This window comes from Salvelinus fontinalis, chromosome 4, assembly GCF_029448725.1.
Source record: "Salvelinus fontinalis isolate EN_2023a chromosome 4, ASM2944872v1, whole genome shotgun sequence".
Classification (NCBI taxonomy): domain Eukaryota; kingdom Metazoa; phylum Chordata; class Actinopteri; order Salmoniformes; family Salmonidae; genus Salvelinus; species Salvelinus fontinalis.
In genome coordinates, this window is record NC_074668.1 from 20,150,077 (window position 1) to 20,166,768 (window position 16,692).

Genomic DNA, 16,692 nt, shown 5'->3' on the forward strand with positions numbered 1-16,692 from the left:
GGATTTGATACCAGCAAATCTCTGGTTGCCAGCTCACTTCCCGCCAGAATTGTCCCGTCAGACCTGGGTTTCAAACTGGAAACCCTCTAACCGTTACGCTTCCATAGTTGAGTGCCCACTGAATAGACCATAACCTCTAGAACTATTCAGAATTTAAAAAACAAATAGAATGTCTATGAGAGAAAAAAAAAATGTACAGTGCTAGTATGGATGAAATAGACAAGTCTTTTATTAACATATGACCATTCACTACTGTAGCACATTTAGTTTCATGTTTTGGAACCGGTAATAGTATACCACATATTACATTGTGCATTGATACTTCATGTGTAGTCACACAGCCATTCTTACCAAATTACATACTTTTCTCCACCTTTCTAAAAATGTTTCAGTAAAAACATTGTTATTTCAGAAGAAAAACATGACAAATAATTCCAACAAGACATTTGTGCACACTTACAAATGTATACCCCCATGGTACAAAGAGAACATTAAATCAGTAAACTATCTAATTATCAATATGGGCCAAATTCTTACTTACATGCACATAGCTTTAATTGTTCTCTCACATTTGAAAATGTTGTAAACTGTTCTTGTACTGTAAACAAAAAATACATAAACATAATGAAATGCAAGCATTGTAAGTAGAATTGATATATTTCTGGAGCACACATTGTGAATCTTCAAGTGTGATGTATGAACTGAACTAATCCAGCAAATTTTTTGAGGGGTAAAAAAGGGGGCTTAAGAGGTCCAGCATTCAATCAGGATGCCCAAAAGGCCAATGGCTCAGAATGCAAGGCCCACTATTAAGTCTGAGAGTATCAAATAGGCATAAGTCAGCTGCAACCATTTTACCTTTTCAAGTCACAGAATAAGATGATAATCTATCGAAGTACCATCCAGATAGGACTACCCAGAAAACTATTGACCACAAAGTATCGTGAGATGCTTGAAACTCTAGTTCTGTCCTTGTTGATGTTATATTTGGGGTTGGCATTAAGTTTGTCTATTGTAGCTTAATTATTCTGGAGTCCCTTTGAATAGTGTCTGGATCTGCTCCAGAGTTTTGCCTTTGGTCTCCGGGACAAAGAGGATGGTGAAGACTATGTTGAGCGCACAACACCCAGAAAACAGCCAGAAGGTCCCAGCACTGGTTAGAAGGTCCTGAAATACATTTATCATGGATTGTTATTACAATTCCCAAATTCATCCTTACAGTTACCAGTATTACCTCAGACATCTTAGCTGATCCTCTAAACTGTTTTGTCTTGGACACTGCACCTGAACTGCAGCGTAAACTACCTTGTTCGACACATTTAGTGTCGAACTGTATACATAGCCATGTTTGTGTATCTGTAATAATACATGTTGAAGTTTACATAGACATTTGTCTCTGCTATGCTAAGAACATGCAAACCATAACTGCAAAATGGCTTCCTGCCAAGCCCTCTGCCTGCTCAACATCCCTTTATCCCCCACACAATGCCCCAAATCAGTACTCACCATCAGGTCCTGGAAGGTCTTGGTGATGATGAAGGCAGAGCCCCAGTTGGTGAGGACACAAACAGAGCTGGCAAACCCCTTTACTCGCGAAGGAAAGATCTCAGACATCACCAGCCAGGGGATGGGACCCCAACCAAGAGAAAAACCTGAATGGACAACAGGGTATGCCGATGAGAAAACATATCACACGAGGCAAAATGTCAGATCTGAACTTAAAATATAAATTAGTATATGGTTAATAGTAATTTCAATATTATAGCCAAAAGACATGGAACAACTTAAGTGACGAAACCCACTATACTCTAAAAACATTACTAAACACTCCTACAGTGCATTCGAAAAGTATTCAAAACCCTCAACTTTTTCCAGATTGTTACTCTACAGCCTTTCTAAAATGTATACAACTGTTTTACCCCACAACAATTATAAATGCAAACACAGGTTATACATTTTAGCAAAACTGAAACATCACATTTACATAAGTATTCAAAGCGAAATGATTGTGTTTAGTGCCGACAGTGCAGTAATGTCTAACAATTTCACAACATATACCCAATACACACAAATCTAAGTAAAGGAATGGAATTAAGAATATATAAATACATGAACGAGCAATGTCAGAGCGGCATAGACTAAGATACAGTAGAATAGAATTGTGGCCAAAAGTTGAGAATGACATAAATATACAATTTTCAAAGTCTGCTGCCTCAGTTTGTATGATGGCAAATTGCATACTCCAGAATGTTATGGAGAGGGATCAGATGAATTGCAATTAATTGCAAAGTCCCTCTTTGCCATGCAAATGAACTGAATCCCCAAAAAACATTTCCACTGCATTTCAGCCCTGCCACAAAGGACCAGATGACATGTCTGATTCTCTCGTTAACACAGGACTGAGTGTTGACGAGGATAAGGCTGGAGATCACTCTGTCATGCTGATTGAGTTCAAATAACAGACTGGAAGCTTCAAAAGGAGGGTGATGCATGGAATCATTGTTCTTCCTCTGTCAATCATGGTTACCTGCAAGGAAACATGCGCCGTCATCATTGCTTTGCACAAAAAGGGCTTCACAGGCAAGGATATTTCTGCCAGTAAGATTGCACCTAAAACAACGATTTATCAGATCAAGAACTTCAAAGAGAGCGGTTCAATTGTTGTGAAGGCTTCAGGGCACCCAAGAAAGTCCAACAAGCGCCAGGACCGTCTCCTAAAGTTGATTCAGCTGCGGGATCAGGGCACCACCAGTACAGAGCTTGCTCAGGAATGGCAGCAGGCAGGTGTGAGTGCATCTGCACGCACAGTGAGGTAAAGATTTGGAGGATGGCCTGGTGTCAAAGGGCAGCAAAGTAGCCACTTCTCTCCAGGAAAAACATCAGGGACAGACTGATACTCTGCAAAAGGTACAGGGATTGGACTGCTAAGGACTAGGGTAAAGTAATTTTCTCTGATAAAACCCCTTTCCTATTGTTTGGGGCATCCGGAAAAAAAGCTTGTCCGGAGAAGGTGAGCGCTACCATCAGTCCTGTGTCATGCCAACAGTAAAGCATCCAGAGACCATTCATGTGTGGGGTTGCATCTCAGCCAAGGGAGTAGGCTCACTCACAATTTTGCCTAAGAACACAGCCATGAATAAAGAAAAGGTACAAACACATCCTCTGAGAGCAACTTCTCCCAACCATCCAGTAACAGTTGTGACGAACAATGCCTTTTCCAGCATGATGGAGCACCTTGCCATAAGGCAAAAGTGATAACTAAGTGGCTCGGGGAACAAAACATCGATCTTTTGGGTCCATGGCCAGGAAACTCCCCAGACCTTAATCCCATTGAGATCTTGTGGTCAATCCTCAAGAGGCGGGTGGACAAACAAAAACCTACAAATTCAGACAAACTCCAAGCATTGATTATGCAAGAATGGGCTGCCATCAGTCAGGATGTGGCCCAGAAGTTAATTGACAGCATGCCAGGGCGGATTGCAGAGTCCTTGAAAAAGAAGGGTCAACACTGCCAATATTGACTCTTTGCATCAACGTCATGTAATTGTCAATAAAAGCCTTTGACACGTATGAAATGCTTGTAATTATACTTCAGTAGTCCATAGTAACATCTGACAAATATCTAAAGACAATGAAGCAGCAAACTTTGTGAAAATTAATATTTGTGTCACTCAACTTTTGGCCACGACTGAACAGTATATACATAGATGAGAAATGCAAAAATATGTAAACATTAAAGTGACTGGTGTTCCGTTTATTAAAGTGGCCAGTGATTAAGTCTAAGGCATTAGCCTCTAATGTGCTAGTGATGGCTATTTAAACAGTCTGATGGCTTGAGAGACTGAAAAACAACTTCTATCGGTCCCAGCTTTGATGCCCCTGTACTGACCTCGCCTTCTGAATGATAGCGGGGTGAACGGGCAGTGGCTCGGGTGGTTGTTGTCCTTGATTATCTTTTTGGCCCTCCTGAGACATCGGGTGCTGTAGATGTCCTGGAGGGCAGGTAGTTTGTCCCTGGTGATGCGTTGTGCAGACCGCAACACCCTCTGGAGAGCCCTGTGGTTGCAGGTGGTGCAGTTCCCGTACCAGGCGGCGATCCAGCCCGACAGGATGCTCTCAAATTGTGCATCTGTAAAGGTTTGAGGGTGCCAAGCCAAATTTCTTCAGCCGCCTGAGGTTGAAGAGGCGCTGTTGCGCCTTCACACTGTGTGGTTGGACCATTTCAGCTTGTCAGTGATGTGTACACCGAGAAACTTGAAGCTTTCCACCTTCTCCACTGCGGTCTCGTTGATGTGGATAGGGGGGTGCTCCCTCTGCTGTTTCCTGAAGTCCAGGATCATCTTTGTTTTGTTAACTTTGAGTGAGAGGTTATTTTCCCGGCACCACACTCCCAGAGCCCTCACCTCCCTGTAGGCTGTTTCTTCATTGTTGGTAATCAAGCCTACTACTGTTGAGTCATCTGCAAACTTGATGATTGAGTTGGTGGTGTGCTTGGCCACACAGTCATGGGTGAACAGGAAGTAGAGGATGGGCTGAGCACACACCCTTGTGGGGGCCCCAGTGTCAAGGATCAGCGAAGTGGAAGTGTTGTTCCCTACCGTCACCACATGGGGCAGCCCATCAGGTAGTCCAGGACCCAGTTACACAAGGCGGGGTGCAGACCCAGGGCCTCAAGCTTAATAATGAGCATGGAGGGTACTACGGTGTTGAATGCTGAGCTATAGTCAATGAACAGCATTCTTACATAGGTATTTCTCTTGTCCAGATGGGATAGAGCAGTGTGATGGCATCATCTGTGGCTCTATTGGGGTGGTAAGCAAATGTAAGTGGGTCTAGGGTGAAAGGTAAGGTAGAGGTGATATGATCCTGGACTAGTCTCTCAAAGCACTTCATGATGACAAAAGTGAGTGCTAAGGGGGCCAATAGTCATTTAGTTCAGATAGGGAGAGATTGAATATGTTCGTAAACACACCAGCCAGCTGGTCGGTGCATGCGCTGAGGACACGGCTAGGGATGCCGTCTGGGCCGGCAGCCTTTGGAGGGTTAACACGCTTAAAATGTCTTAAATCGAGTAGGCCACGGAGGAGAGCCCACAGTCATTGGTAGCAGGCCGTGTCGATGGCACTGTGTTATCCTCAAAGTGGCCGAAGGTGTTTAGCTTGTCCGGAAGCAAGACGTCAGTGTCAACGAGTCTTCTTGGGTATGACGCTACAAGCGTGGCTCCCCTATATTTGGTGAGTTTCTCCCATTCTTCTCTGCAGATCCTCTCAAGCGCTGTCAGGTTGGATGGGGATAAATAAAATAACAGGGAAGTGTTAAAGTTATCATTTTTATCCAATCAGGGAGCTTGATCCTAATTTATATAATGTATAAATGAGAATCTACAAAAACTATTTTTTATTAGCTGCATAGCTATTTTTCAGGTCTCTCCAGAGATGTTTGATCGTGTTCAAGTCCGGGCCACTCAAGGACATTGAGACTTGTCCCAAAGCCATTCCTGTGTTTGCTTGTTTCAGACCAGAGAAGCTCGTTTCTTTAGGTGCCTTTTGGCAAACTCCAAACAGGCTGTCATGTGCCTTTTACTGAGGAGTGGCTTCTGTGAAACCACTACCATAAAAGCCTGATTGGTGAGGTGCTGCAGAGATGGTTGTCTTTCTGGAAGGTTTTCCCATCTCCACAGAGGAACTCTGGAAGCTCTGTCAGACTGACCATCGGGTTCTTGGTCACCTCCCTGACCAAGGCCATTCTCCCCCGATTGCTCAGTTTTGACGGGTGGACCGCTCTAGAAGAGTCTTGGTTGTTCCAAACTCCTTCCATTTAAGAATGATAGCGGCCACTGTTCTTGGGTACCTTCAATTCTGTAGAAATGTTTTGGAACCCTTCCTCCAGATCTGTGCCGCGACACAATCCAACAGCAATTCCTTCAACCTCATGGCTTGGATTTTGCTCTGACATGCACTGTTAACGGTGGGACCTTACAGACAGGTGTGTGCCTTTCCAAATCATATCCAAACAATTGAATTCACCACAGGTGGACTCCAAATCAAGTTGTAGAAACATCTGAAGGATAATCAATGAAACAGGATGTACCTGAGCTCAATTTCGAGTCTCATTGCAAAGGGTCTGAATACTAATGTAAATAACGTTTATTTATTTTTTTTACATAAAAATACAAACATTTTTTTAAACCTGTTTTCGCTTTGTCATTATGGGGTTGTGTACATTGAGAGATAAAACAAAAAGTAATACAGCCTTATTCTAAAATGTATTTGGATAAAGGGGTCTGAATTCTTTCCAAATGCACTGTACATTGCCAACAATGTTTTAAATGTGTTTATCTAGTCAGGATAGTTTGCTGGGCAACAATAGTCACTGTTTTCTAGACTAGACAGAGCCCAATCTAAGTGTGGAGCTCACCTGTGATGAAGAAGCCCATGCTGGCCAGTGCGAGCCAGGACAGCCCAGCCGCAGGGTCCTCTGCTAGGGGACTCTCTACTAAGCAAAGTCCTGAGGAGTTACCATGGGTTTCACTGGACAACTTGAAGTAAACACCAAAGGCAGCAGTGCTTAGGCACATAGAAACTCCTTGATATATAAAGGGAGGGAGAAATTGACATTTCTTTTCACAATGGTGAACGTGCATAAAGATGGCAGAGTACAGACATGTCATAGTTCTAAAACAGTTTTTAAAAACTGGCACGCGACACGGCTCAATCTACTTTTTCTTCCTCTTTTTGAATTGCTGGCGTCTTTGGAGATTTGGATCGTGTACTGTGCTAATGCCGATATAAAATAAAATTAGGGAGAGCAACCTACAATACAGCAAACGAGGCATTTGTGGTAAGTGCATGGAGGCCTCCATATTTATGCACATCCGCCATTGAACAATTATTTTTAGGGAGTTGGGGCCCAGTTTGGGTGAGATAATCTGATGTCAAGCTTGACAGCGCCTTATTTCCACCCCCTACATTGAGCGGGATTGCCACAAAGGACTCAATTGATGCATTATAATCAGTGGTGGAGGAAAGTTAAGTATCCGATATTACACAGACACGCTTGTGAGACATATGCACCTGAGAGGATGAGGAGAAGCTTTCTTCCAGCGCGGTCCATGACCAATGCTGCTACTGCAGTGAACACTACCTGGATTGCTGCTACTACCACCGTAGCAACATTGCTGTTCTGAAAAACAAAATCACCATCTGCCATTTAATACATTTAACCCCACTGGCATGTCAATATCCATAGTATCGATATTTATATAATCATATTACAGCTTATGAATAGTAATGTGAAAAGACAAACAAATTGAACCAATAAATCAACACTGAACAAAAACATAAACGCAACATGTAAAGTGCTGGTCCCATGTTTAATGAGCTGAAATAAAAGATGCCCAAAAAGCTGATCTCAAATTGTGTGCACAAATTTGTTTACATCCGTTAGTGAGCGTTTCTCCATTTGCCAAGATAATCCCTCCACCTGACAGGTGTGGCATACCAAGAAGCTGATTAAACTGCATGGCCATTACAGAGGTGCACTTTCTGGGGACAATAAAACACCACTTAAATTAGCAGTTGTCACAACACAATGCCACAAATGTCTCAAGTTCAGGGAGCGTGCAATTGGCATGCTGACTGCAGGAATGTCCACCAAAGCTGTTGCCAAAGAATTGAATGTTAATTTCTCTACCATAAACTGACTCCAACATCGTCTTAGAGAATTTGGCAGTACGGCCAACCGACCTCAAAAGCGCAGACCATGTGTAACCACGCCAGCACAGGACCTCCAGATCCGGCCATTTCACCTGCGGGATCATCTGAGACCAGACACCCAGACAGCGGATTACTGTGGGTTTGCACAACCAAAGAATTTCTGCACAAACTATCAGAAACCGTCTCAGGGAAGCTCATCTGCGTACTCGTTGTCCTCACCAGCATCTTGAGCCGACTGCAGTTCGGCGTCGTTACCGACTTCAGATGGCAAATGCACATCTTCGATGGTGTCATGACTGTCCTGTGAGGATCAGAATGGGTCAGATCAGCTTGGCAATTGCTGACAGTAACCAGGCCCGCTCTCACCCACAGAGGGTGGAGCTGCTGGATGGTCGACAGTTCACACTGTTGTACATTACAGGAGAAGGACTCTATTGCCCTCTAGTATGAACAAAAGGAATGTCTTTGTAAACAGGCTTTTCCCACAAACTCTAAACAGTCAAACGTGAATACTGGAACAATAATTCTAACATAGGGTGGGGAATGGTCTGTCAGGAGCTATAGAAAACTAATGTCATGTTTTTGTGGCGTCATTAAAAATTGTATGGACGAAATACAATAAGTATATCCCCTTTATGTCAAGTTTCCATCCAATATGTTGTGCATATAATAGTAGCAATTATGAACTTAATTTTGTTAAGATAGGAATGTGATTTTAGGAGGTAAACTCATCATAAAAACACCTGTCTTTAAGATAATTCGTAAAAATCCAAATAACTTCACAGATCTTCATTGTAAAGGGTTTAAACACTGTTTCCCATGCTTGTTCCATGAACCATAAAACATTTTTATGAACATGCACCTGTCGAACGGTCGTTAAGACACTAACAGCTTACAGACAGTAAGCAATTAAGGTCACAGTTATGAAAACTTAGGACACTGAAGAGGCCTTTTCACTGACTCTGAAAAACAGCAAAAGAAAGATGCCCAGGGTCCCTGCTCATCTGCGTGAACGTGCTTTAGGCATGCTGCAAGGAGGCATGAGGACTGCAGATGTGGCCAGGGCAATAAATTGCAACGTCCGTACTGAGACGCCTAAGACGGCGCTACATGGAGACAGGACCGACAGCTGATCGTCCTCGCAGTGGCAGACCACGTGTCTGCTCGTTCTGTGCGTGATTTCCTGCAAGTCAGGAATGTCAGTGTTCTGCCATGGGCAGCGAAGAGCCCGGATCTCAATCCCATTGAGCACGTCTAGGACCTGTTGGATCGGAGGGTGATGGCTAGGGCTATTCCCTCCAGAAATGTCCGGGAACTTGCAGGTGCCTTGGTGGAAGAGTGGGGTAACATCGCACAGCAAGAACTGGCAAATCTGGTGCAGTCCATGAGGAGGAGATGCACTGCAGTGCTTAATGCCACTGGTGGCCATACCAGATACTGACTGTTACTTTTGATTTTGACCCCCCTTTGTTCCAGGACACATTCCATTTCTGTTAGTCACAGGTCTGTGGAACTTGTTCAGTTTATGTCTCAGTTGTTGAATCTTGTTATGTTCATACAACTATTTACACATGTTAAGTTTGCTGAAAATAAATGAGGTTGACAGTGAAAGGGTGTTTCCTTTTTTGCTGAGTTTATAAGATAATCTCTCCCCTATAAACTGCATAAGTAGCCAGAGAGCATATCAGACTAACTGAACCTTCCCCTTTGGCCAGAGTACATAAAAGGATTTCCAACAGAAATTAAAATTAGACCAGGAAATGTGAGGGAGTTACACGTTTGAAATGGTTGGAACTTTAAACCTCAACACGAGCTGAAGAAAATACCTCACCTCCCAGACGAGACCAGAACATTGCCAGGTTGCAGCTGTTCGTGTAAAGTGGTCTGAATCCTGAACATCAACATGAGGTGTTGGTGAGAAGCTCACCTTCCAGACAATCCCTGTACGCTAGTCTCATCACCCAGTGGGAACCATCGACACGGCTGGCTAGCTAGCTATCTTCCAGAGTGAATAACAGTAGAAAACGGGACAGGGAGACCCCTTCGGACAATCAGAGCCATACAGCTTGCCACTGAAAGGCCAACAACCTTCCTAAGGAGGGCTGGTTCCGACAGATAAACGACAAACTAAGGCACTCAGACAAAAACATTCATGATTTCTTATTCCAAACGGGCAGTGGTTCGTGTGCAAACTATATGATTAAGGAGAATAGTTCTGAAATGTATCGACGATAAGTGTCTTTCTCTCCCCCTCCATGTTGTTGTGTAAAAAGCCACCATATTGTAAAAGTCCGCTAGGGACCTTTGTTTCATGTATTAAGTGTGTATGTTATCACTTAGTTCGCTAGCAAATAAACCAATTTGTGTAGTACTGAATCATGAGTAAGGCTGTTTTTTTTACAGATGCATGAGATTACAACTGTTCTGAATGATGATATGAGGTAATAGTTAATAAGATAACTGTTTATCAATGTAATAGATTTACCATCTCCCGAATTAAAGTCTATGGTATCTCTTAACCTCTTCCGTGGTGCCCCAAATTCCTTTTGAGTTAATTGTTACGTGATCATTTCAAATCGGGTAACAATTAAACATAGTTAGTGGATTAAATAAATAAGTCATCAGATGAATGAAAGTAAAATCACAATGGCAAGCTGGAGTAGTGGGCTCTTCACAGATGAATCCCGGTTCCAATTGTACTGGGCAGATGGCCTCATGTGGGCGAGGGGTTTGCTGAAGTCAACATTGTGAACAGAATGCCCCATGGCGGTGGGGTTATGGTATGGGCAGGCATAAGCTATGGACAATGAAGACAATTGCATTTTATCAAATGGAGATTTGAATGCACAAATATACCATTACGAGATCCTGAGGACCATTGTTGTACCATTCATCCGCCACCATCACCTCATGTATCAGCATGATAATGCACAGCCCCACAGCGCAAGAATCTGTACACAATTCCTGGAGGCTGAAAATGTCAGTTTTAAATTTATTTAAATTGACTGATTTCCTTATTTATTTTTTTATTTTTTATTTCACCTTTATTTAACCAGGTAGGCTAGTTGAGAACAAGTTCTCATTTGCAACTGCGACCTGGCCAAGATAAAGCATAGCAGTGTGAACAGACAACAACAGAGTTACACATGGAGTAAACAATAGACAAGTCAATAAAATGGTAGATAAAAGAGAATCTATATACAATGTGTGCAAAAGGCATGAGGTAGGCAATAAATCGAATAATTACAATTTATCAGATTAACACTGGAGTGATAAATCATCAGATGATCATGTGCAAGAAGAGATACTGGTGTGCAAAAGAGCAGAAAAGTAAATAAATAAAAGCAGTATGGGGGTGAGGTAGGTAAATTGGGTGGGTAGTTTACAGATGGACTATGTACAGCTGCAGCGATCGGTTAGCTGCTCGGATAGCAGATTTTTAAAGTTGTTGAGGGAGATAAGTCTCCAACTTCAGAGATTTTTGCAATTCGTTCCAGTCGCAGGCAGCAGAGAACTGGAAGGAAAGGCGTCCAAATGAGGTTTTGGCTTTAGGGATGATCAGTGAGATACACCTGCTGGAGCGCGTGCTACAGGTGGGTGTAGCCATCGTGACCAGTGAACTGAGATAAGGCGGCACTTTACCTAGCATAGCCTTGTAGATGACCTAGAGCCAGTGGGTCTGACGACGAACATGTAGCGAGGGCCAGCCGACTAGGGCATACAGGTCGCAGTGGTGGGTCGTATAAGGTGCTTTAGTAACAAAACGGATGGCACTGTGATAAACTGCATCCAGTTTGCTGAGTAGAGTATTGGAAGCTATTTTGTAGATGACATCGCCAAAGTCGAGGATCGGTAGGATAGTCAGTTTTACTAGGGTAAGTTTGGCGGCGTGAGTGAAGGAGGCTTTGTTCCGGAATAGAAAGCCGACTCTAGATTTGATTTTGGATTGGAGATGTTTGATATGAGTCTGGAAGGAGAGTTTGCAGTCTAGCCAGACACCTAGGTACTTATAGATGTCCACATATTCTAGGTCGGAACCGTCCAGGGTGGTGATGCTAGTCGGGCGTGCGGGTGCAGGCAGCGAACGGTTGAAAAGCATGCATTTGGTTTTACTAGCGTTTAAGAGCAGTTGGAGGCCACGGAAGGAGTGTTGTATGGCATTGAAGCTCGTTTGGAGGTTAGATAGCACAGTGTCCAGGGAAGGGCCGGAAGTATACAGAATGGTGTCGTCTGCGTAGAGGTGGATCAGGGAATCGCCCGCAGCAAGAGCAACATCATTGATGTATACAGAGAAAAGAGTCGGCCCGAGAATTGAACCCTGTGGTACCCCCATAGAGACTGCCAGAGGACCGGACAACATGCCCTCCGATTTGACACACTGAACTCTGTCTGCAAAGTAGTTGGTGAACCAGGCAAGGCAGTCATTAGAAAAACCGAGGCTATTGAGTCTGCCGATAAGAATATGGTGATTGACAGAGTCGAAAGCCTTGGCCAGGTCGATGAAGACGGCTGCACAGTAATGTCTTTTATCGATGGCGGTTATGATATCGTTTAGTACCTTGAGCGTGGCTGAGGTACAACCGTGACCGGCTCGGAAACCGGATTGCACAGCGGAGAAGGTACGGTGGGATTCGAGATGGTCAGTGATCTGTTTGTTGACTTGGCTTTCGAAGACTTATATGAACTGTAACTCAGTAAATTCTTTGACATTGTTGCATTTATATTTTTGATCAGTGTATTAAAACTGTAATCATAAAAAATAAAATAGCTCATTCCAGCAGCCAAAATACCTCAACAATTCTTACCTTAAAATGGGCTTCCTCGAAGATAGTCTCAGCATAGAACATGATGGCGTTGATACCGGTGAGCTGTTGGAAGAGCATCAACATGATGCCCACTCCAAGGGGCTTGTATACTCCAGGGTTCTTAAGATCAGCCATCCCCAATCTACCTCCCTGGGTTTAACACAAAGCACACAGTCATCACACCCTCTTATTCCCATTAACATGAGTCAGATGTGGAAGCATGCTTCTTTGTTCCTGATTCTGCTCAGACTATATCCACTGAATGGATGACAACCGTTTCTCAGCTCTGCCAAGTTTCTCTGCTCTGCTTCCCTATAGTAGTGAGGCTGACCAGAATATACTCACTCAGATACAAAACCATGCAAGTAAAGACAGAGTTCCTTCAGCTAAAAGTTTTGGATTTTTCCCTCATGTTCTTATTGATTTGGTTAAGTGCAACACTAAGAGGTGACTCAATATTTCACAATCCATACCTTTGTCCCTTGTATTATGCCATTGCACAATGTCTTTCTCAAAGAAAGTCTTATAGCTCATGATTATTAGGGAATACACAAAGCTCACCTGGTCGTCAGAAGCATCCTCAATGCGGGCACACTCCCACTCTGCAGGGGCATCTGGCCCCCTCAGAAAGCGCACTGCCTCCTCGGCTTCCCTCCGTTTACCCTGAGACAGCAGGAACCTGGGGGTCTCGGGCATGAAACACATGAACACCATCATCATGGTGGGTGGGATGGAGCAGCAGATTGCCAGCCAGCGCCAGTCCAGAAACATCCCTGGGATGTTAGTAGAGTAGGGAATGAGAGAGGACAGTAGTGGGATGACCCTAGTTGGATCCTTCCCAGTGAAAAATTAACCACTACTGACATTCTGGATTCCAGATACAGTGGTGTTGTTGATATTATGTAACTCCAGAAGATGAACAATGATAATCTATAAATGTTGATTATTAGTATCCATCACCTCTTCACTAAATGGAAATAAATGCATAATTAGAAGAGCATATACAGACAATGGGATAATGAAAAGCCTCTGCCTTACAACATTCCTCAGCCAAAGACTATTCCTTCTAAACATAAGACACTACTGAGACAAAACAGCCTACCACGCCTGCAATAGTACTGTCTATTGAGGAAAGTATCTTGAGAAACAAGCATGTGATGTCAGTAACTTGATTAGGCATAGTGGTGGCTTGGGAGGCTGGCACAAATGAGAGCTCTCAGTTAGCAGGGTGGAATCTTGATCATTCCTGGTGATGATGATCACATGATATGATTATCAAGGTTCGGTTGCCAATACTGATTGGGATTGATAAAACCTTGCACCACATCATTAAAACATGAACCTCTACCCGTATGACTACTGTTGTAACCTCTGTCAAAGTTGTACAATACTGAGAAATCCTTAGTGACATTGTCAGAAATCCTCACCGCTGACCAGATACAGTATAAAAAAAATGTTCAAGACTTATGACTTTATCGTTTTGAATATCATAACATCCAAATACTGCTAACAAACAGACACCTGTGGCATACCTGCTATATATGCCCCCATGATTCCTGTGACCACCATGAGTTGAACACAGGAGCCCATTGTCCCACGGACACGCTCATGGGCAATCTCTGAGATGTACAACTAGAGCACAGAGGAAGAGAAAAGTGAAAAACAATTTTCACACAGGAGGAGTATGCAGCATGGCATATCAATAGAAATAATTCAACATTTGAGGTGCCATGTAAAATAGGAATGCATGATGAAATAAGATCATTAGAATGTAGGCATTCACATAGTACACTTATCATGCATCTTGGTCAATTGTAACTCCCTCTGACCTTAAACTGATAGCATAAGAGTAGACATTCCATAGTACTTACTGGCACCACGAGTGACGTAACCCCACTTGCCAGTCCTGTGAGTACCCTCCCAAGATACAGCATCCAGACATTCTGAGCAGCAATAACGATAGTAAAACCAAAGATATAAGGTAGGGAGCAGAACATAAGACTCAGCTTCCTCCCGATCTTGTCCACCATCCAACCGCCGAGTAGACCTCCTATAGCAGCTCCTATCGTCACGATAGACTACCAAAAAAAAGTCAAATAAGTGGCTATTGTCCACTTTCATCCATTCAGGAATGATTAGGGCCCTGAGTTTCCCCCCAAGTGGGGTGGCCTGACCTAGAAAAACTCTGGGTCCTTGTTATAGCATGACAAGGATTCAAAGCATAGCCTAGTGGGATTATGAGAGGGGGGGGGAAACATTCTTGTCATGGGTCCCAGAATTTATCTTACCCCAAACCACGAAGCCTCGTCATCGTCTAGTCGTAATCTTGGGTCAGCGATTGTGCTTAGTTCAGGGATGGCAGGGGAACTGTACCCCAATACAAACCCAAAACTCAAGGGACCAAGGACAGCTGCAAGAGAGGCCAGGAACAGCTTTCCATTCTTCACCTTGCTATTGAAAGACAGAACAGGTGAGGTTACAAATCAGCATCTATTGTAACAATAACATTACATATAAGACTTCACCATCTCAACAAAACGAGACCATGTTTTTAGTAAAGAAAAACATGTTAGGTGGTATAGGGCCACCAAAGATATTGGGTTCAAACTTTTCTTGCAGACATGTTTCAAAAAAATCAACAACACAAACTTACTCAAGATATGCGTCCTGTTCCGACCTCACTCCTGTGTCTTCTCCATCTTCTGTATCAAGCAATCGTCTTGACTCATTTTGGATTTCAATCATGGTTTGTCCTGTTCGCAGTCACTTGACAACAATGAATGTTGGACATGCAGAGCCAGCGACAGATAATTTAGCAAACCTGTGCAAAATAATATAAGCGAAGGGAAATCTATCACCGCTCGTGAGACTAGAACCCCTTAATTCAAAACGACAATGATCAGGAAAGAACGAAAATCATAATTATATTACCATTTTTAAAGCAATATATCCGTTTCAATGTTGTCAATTTACCGACCGACCAGCGGATTGGCAAATCTGGTTTTATGTTTTCATATAATCAGCTGATGCGCATGCTAGCAATTAATTGCAATTTCCGGTTTCGTTTTTCAAAATAAAAGTGCAGCTGTTCCCAGGACGTAGTTTGTTTCACAGGGAAGGCGTTCCCTAACGGAAATATGCAAATATCTGCTACAACGCGCCAATAGGATCTCGCTAGCTCGTACATGGCTTTGCCCACATGCTTAATTTGCTCCAACTGTAAACCACACAGATTAACTATTTGGCGTATACCACGGGTATGAGAAAATGTATTTTTACTGCTCTAATTACTTTGGTAACCAGTTTATAATAGCGACAAGGAACCTCAGGGGTTTGTGAAATATGGCCAATATATCACACTCGTGCCTTATTGCTTAAAAATCCTCTATCTAGCTCTGACAACAGGCACACTTCTCATTTAAAGTAATGTTTTTTTATTGCCGAAATGCCACGTGCGTCCACTTGTATCAGTGCATTTATAACAACCTAACTATTACGAAACGTAAATTCGATCAAATACGCCTCATGTAGGAAATTAGCAAATAATAATTGATGTTTACCAAATTCACTATGAGGGGATTCGATTAATCTGTCCCGGGTGAAAGTTGTTTTTATTCGTTTCGAACGGGCTGCCTCCTGGGCGTGTGCCAGGAGCCCGGTTCAGACCACGACGAAATCGCCTCAAAACAAAATGTACGTAATTAAGCACGAGGAGTAATGATAAGGATGCTATTTTCACATGATTGCCTTTGAAAAAAACACTTTATCTGCCTTCCCAATGAAAACTAGTTTTAAAATTCGAACATTTATTTAATATAAAATAAATATTGTGTGTTTCTGAGCGGAGCAGATTACTGTTCGATTTGAGAAGGTCGCGACTCCCGCTTTTGCACGCCACGAGCATTATTACAGGGGTCCCGGGGCTCAGCATAATCGAATCATCCCACTCTCTCCTTGACTGCCATACAAAAATTCCTCACTTCGTGTGCCTATTTTCATGGGCCGAGTAAAAAAAATCGCATCTCCTTTGCCTTTCAGGTTAAAGTTCGAAAGACTTCTCAAAAGATTAAAATTGTCATCATTTATGCAACAAAAGCTTGTGATCAATCTGACAGAATGGGCGTGGTAAATCCACTAGCCGCTCATGCACATGTTGTTCGTTCCCTTGGTTA

The 16,692-nt window shown here is 43.0% G+C and overlaps 1 protein-coding gene across 2 annotated transcripts; it reads right to left on the reverse strand.

Annotated features, from left to right (window-relative positions):
• Positions 1–211: 211 nt before the first annotated feature.
• Positions 212–16,690, reverse strand: LOC129853283 (solute carrier family 2, facilitated glucose transporter member 8-like). 2 transcript variants are annotated; one of them, XM_055919163.1, is made up of 10 exons: positions 15,174–16,690; positions 14,809–14,971; positions 14,392–14,463; positions 14,053–14,152; positions 13,082–13,293; positions 12,521–12,670; positions 7,074–7,182; positions 6,418–6,585; positions 1,507–1,652; positions 212–1,167 (listed from the first exon to the last, which is right to left on the reverse strand). In XM_055919163.1, exons 1-10 carry the CDS (start codon positions 15,263–15,265, stop codon positions 1,024–1,026), a joined length of 1,356 nt encoding a protein of 451 aa, XP_055775138.1. In that variant the 5' UTR covers positions 15,266–16,690; the 3' UTR covers positions 212–1,023. The 2 variants fall into 2 exon arrangements, with proteins under 2 accessions (XP_055775138.1, XP_055775137.1); XM_055919162.1 differs by having other exon boundaries at positions 14,392–14,598.
• Between the last annotated feature and the right edge of the window lie 2 nt (positions 16,691–16,692).

What these genes read in the sequence shown, in the direction of transcription:
- LOC129853283 (XM_055919162.1), bottom strand. Translation starts at nt 15,265, where the DNA reads ATGATTGAAATCCAAAATGAGTCAAGACGATTGCTTGATACAGAAGAT. An exon ending in TTACGTCACTCGTGGTGCCA is followed by an intron (nt 14,153 to 14,391) that starts GTAAGTACTATG and finishes TCTGTGCTCTAG; the next exon opens with TTGTACATCTCAGAGATTGC. An exon ending in AGGATGCTTCTGACGACCAG is followed by an intron (nt 12,671 to 13,081) that starts GTGAGCTTTGTG and finishes TGTTAAACCCAG; the next exon opens with GGAGGTAGATTGGGGATGGC.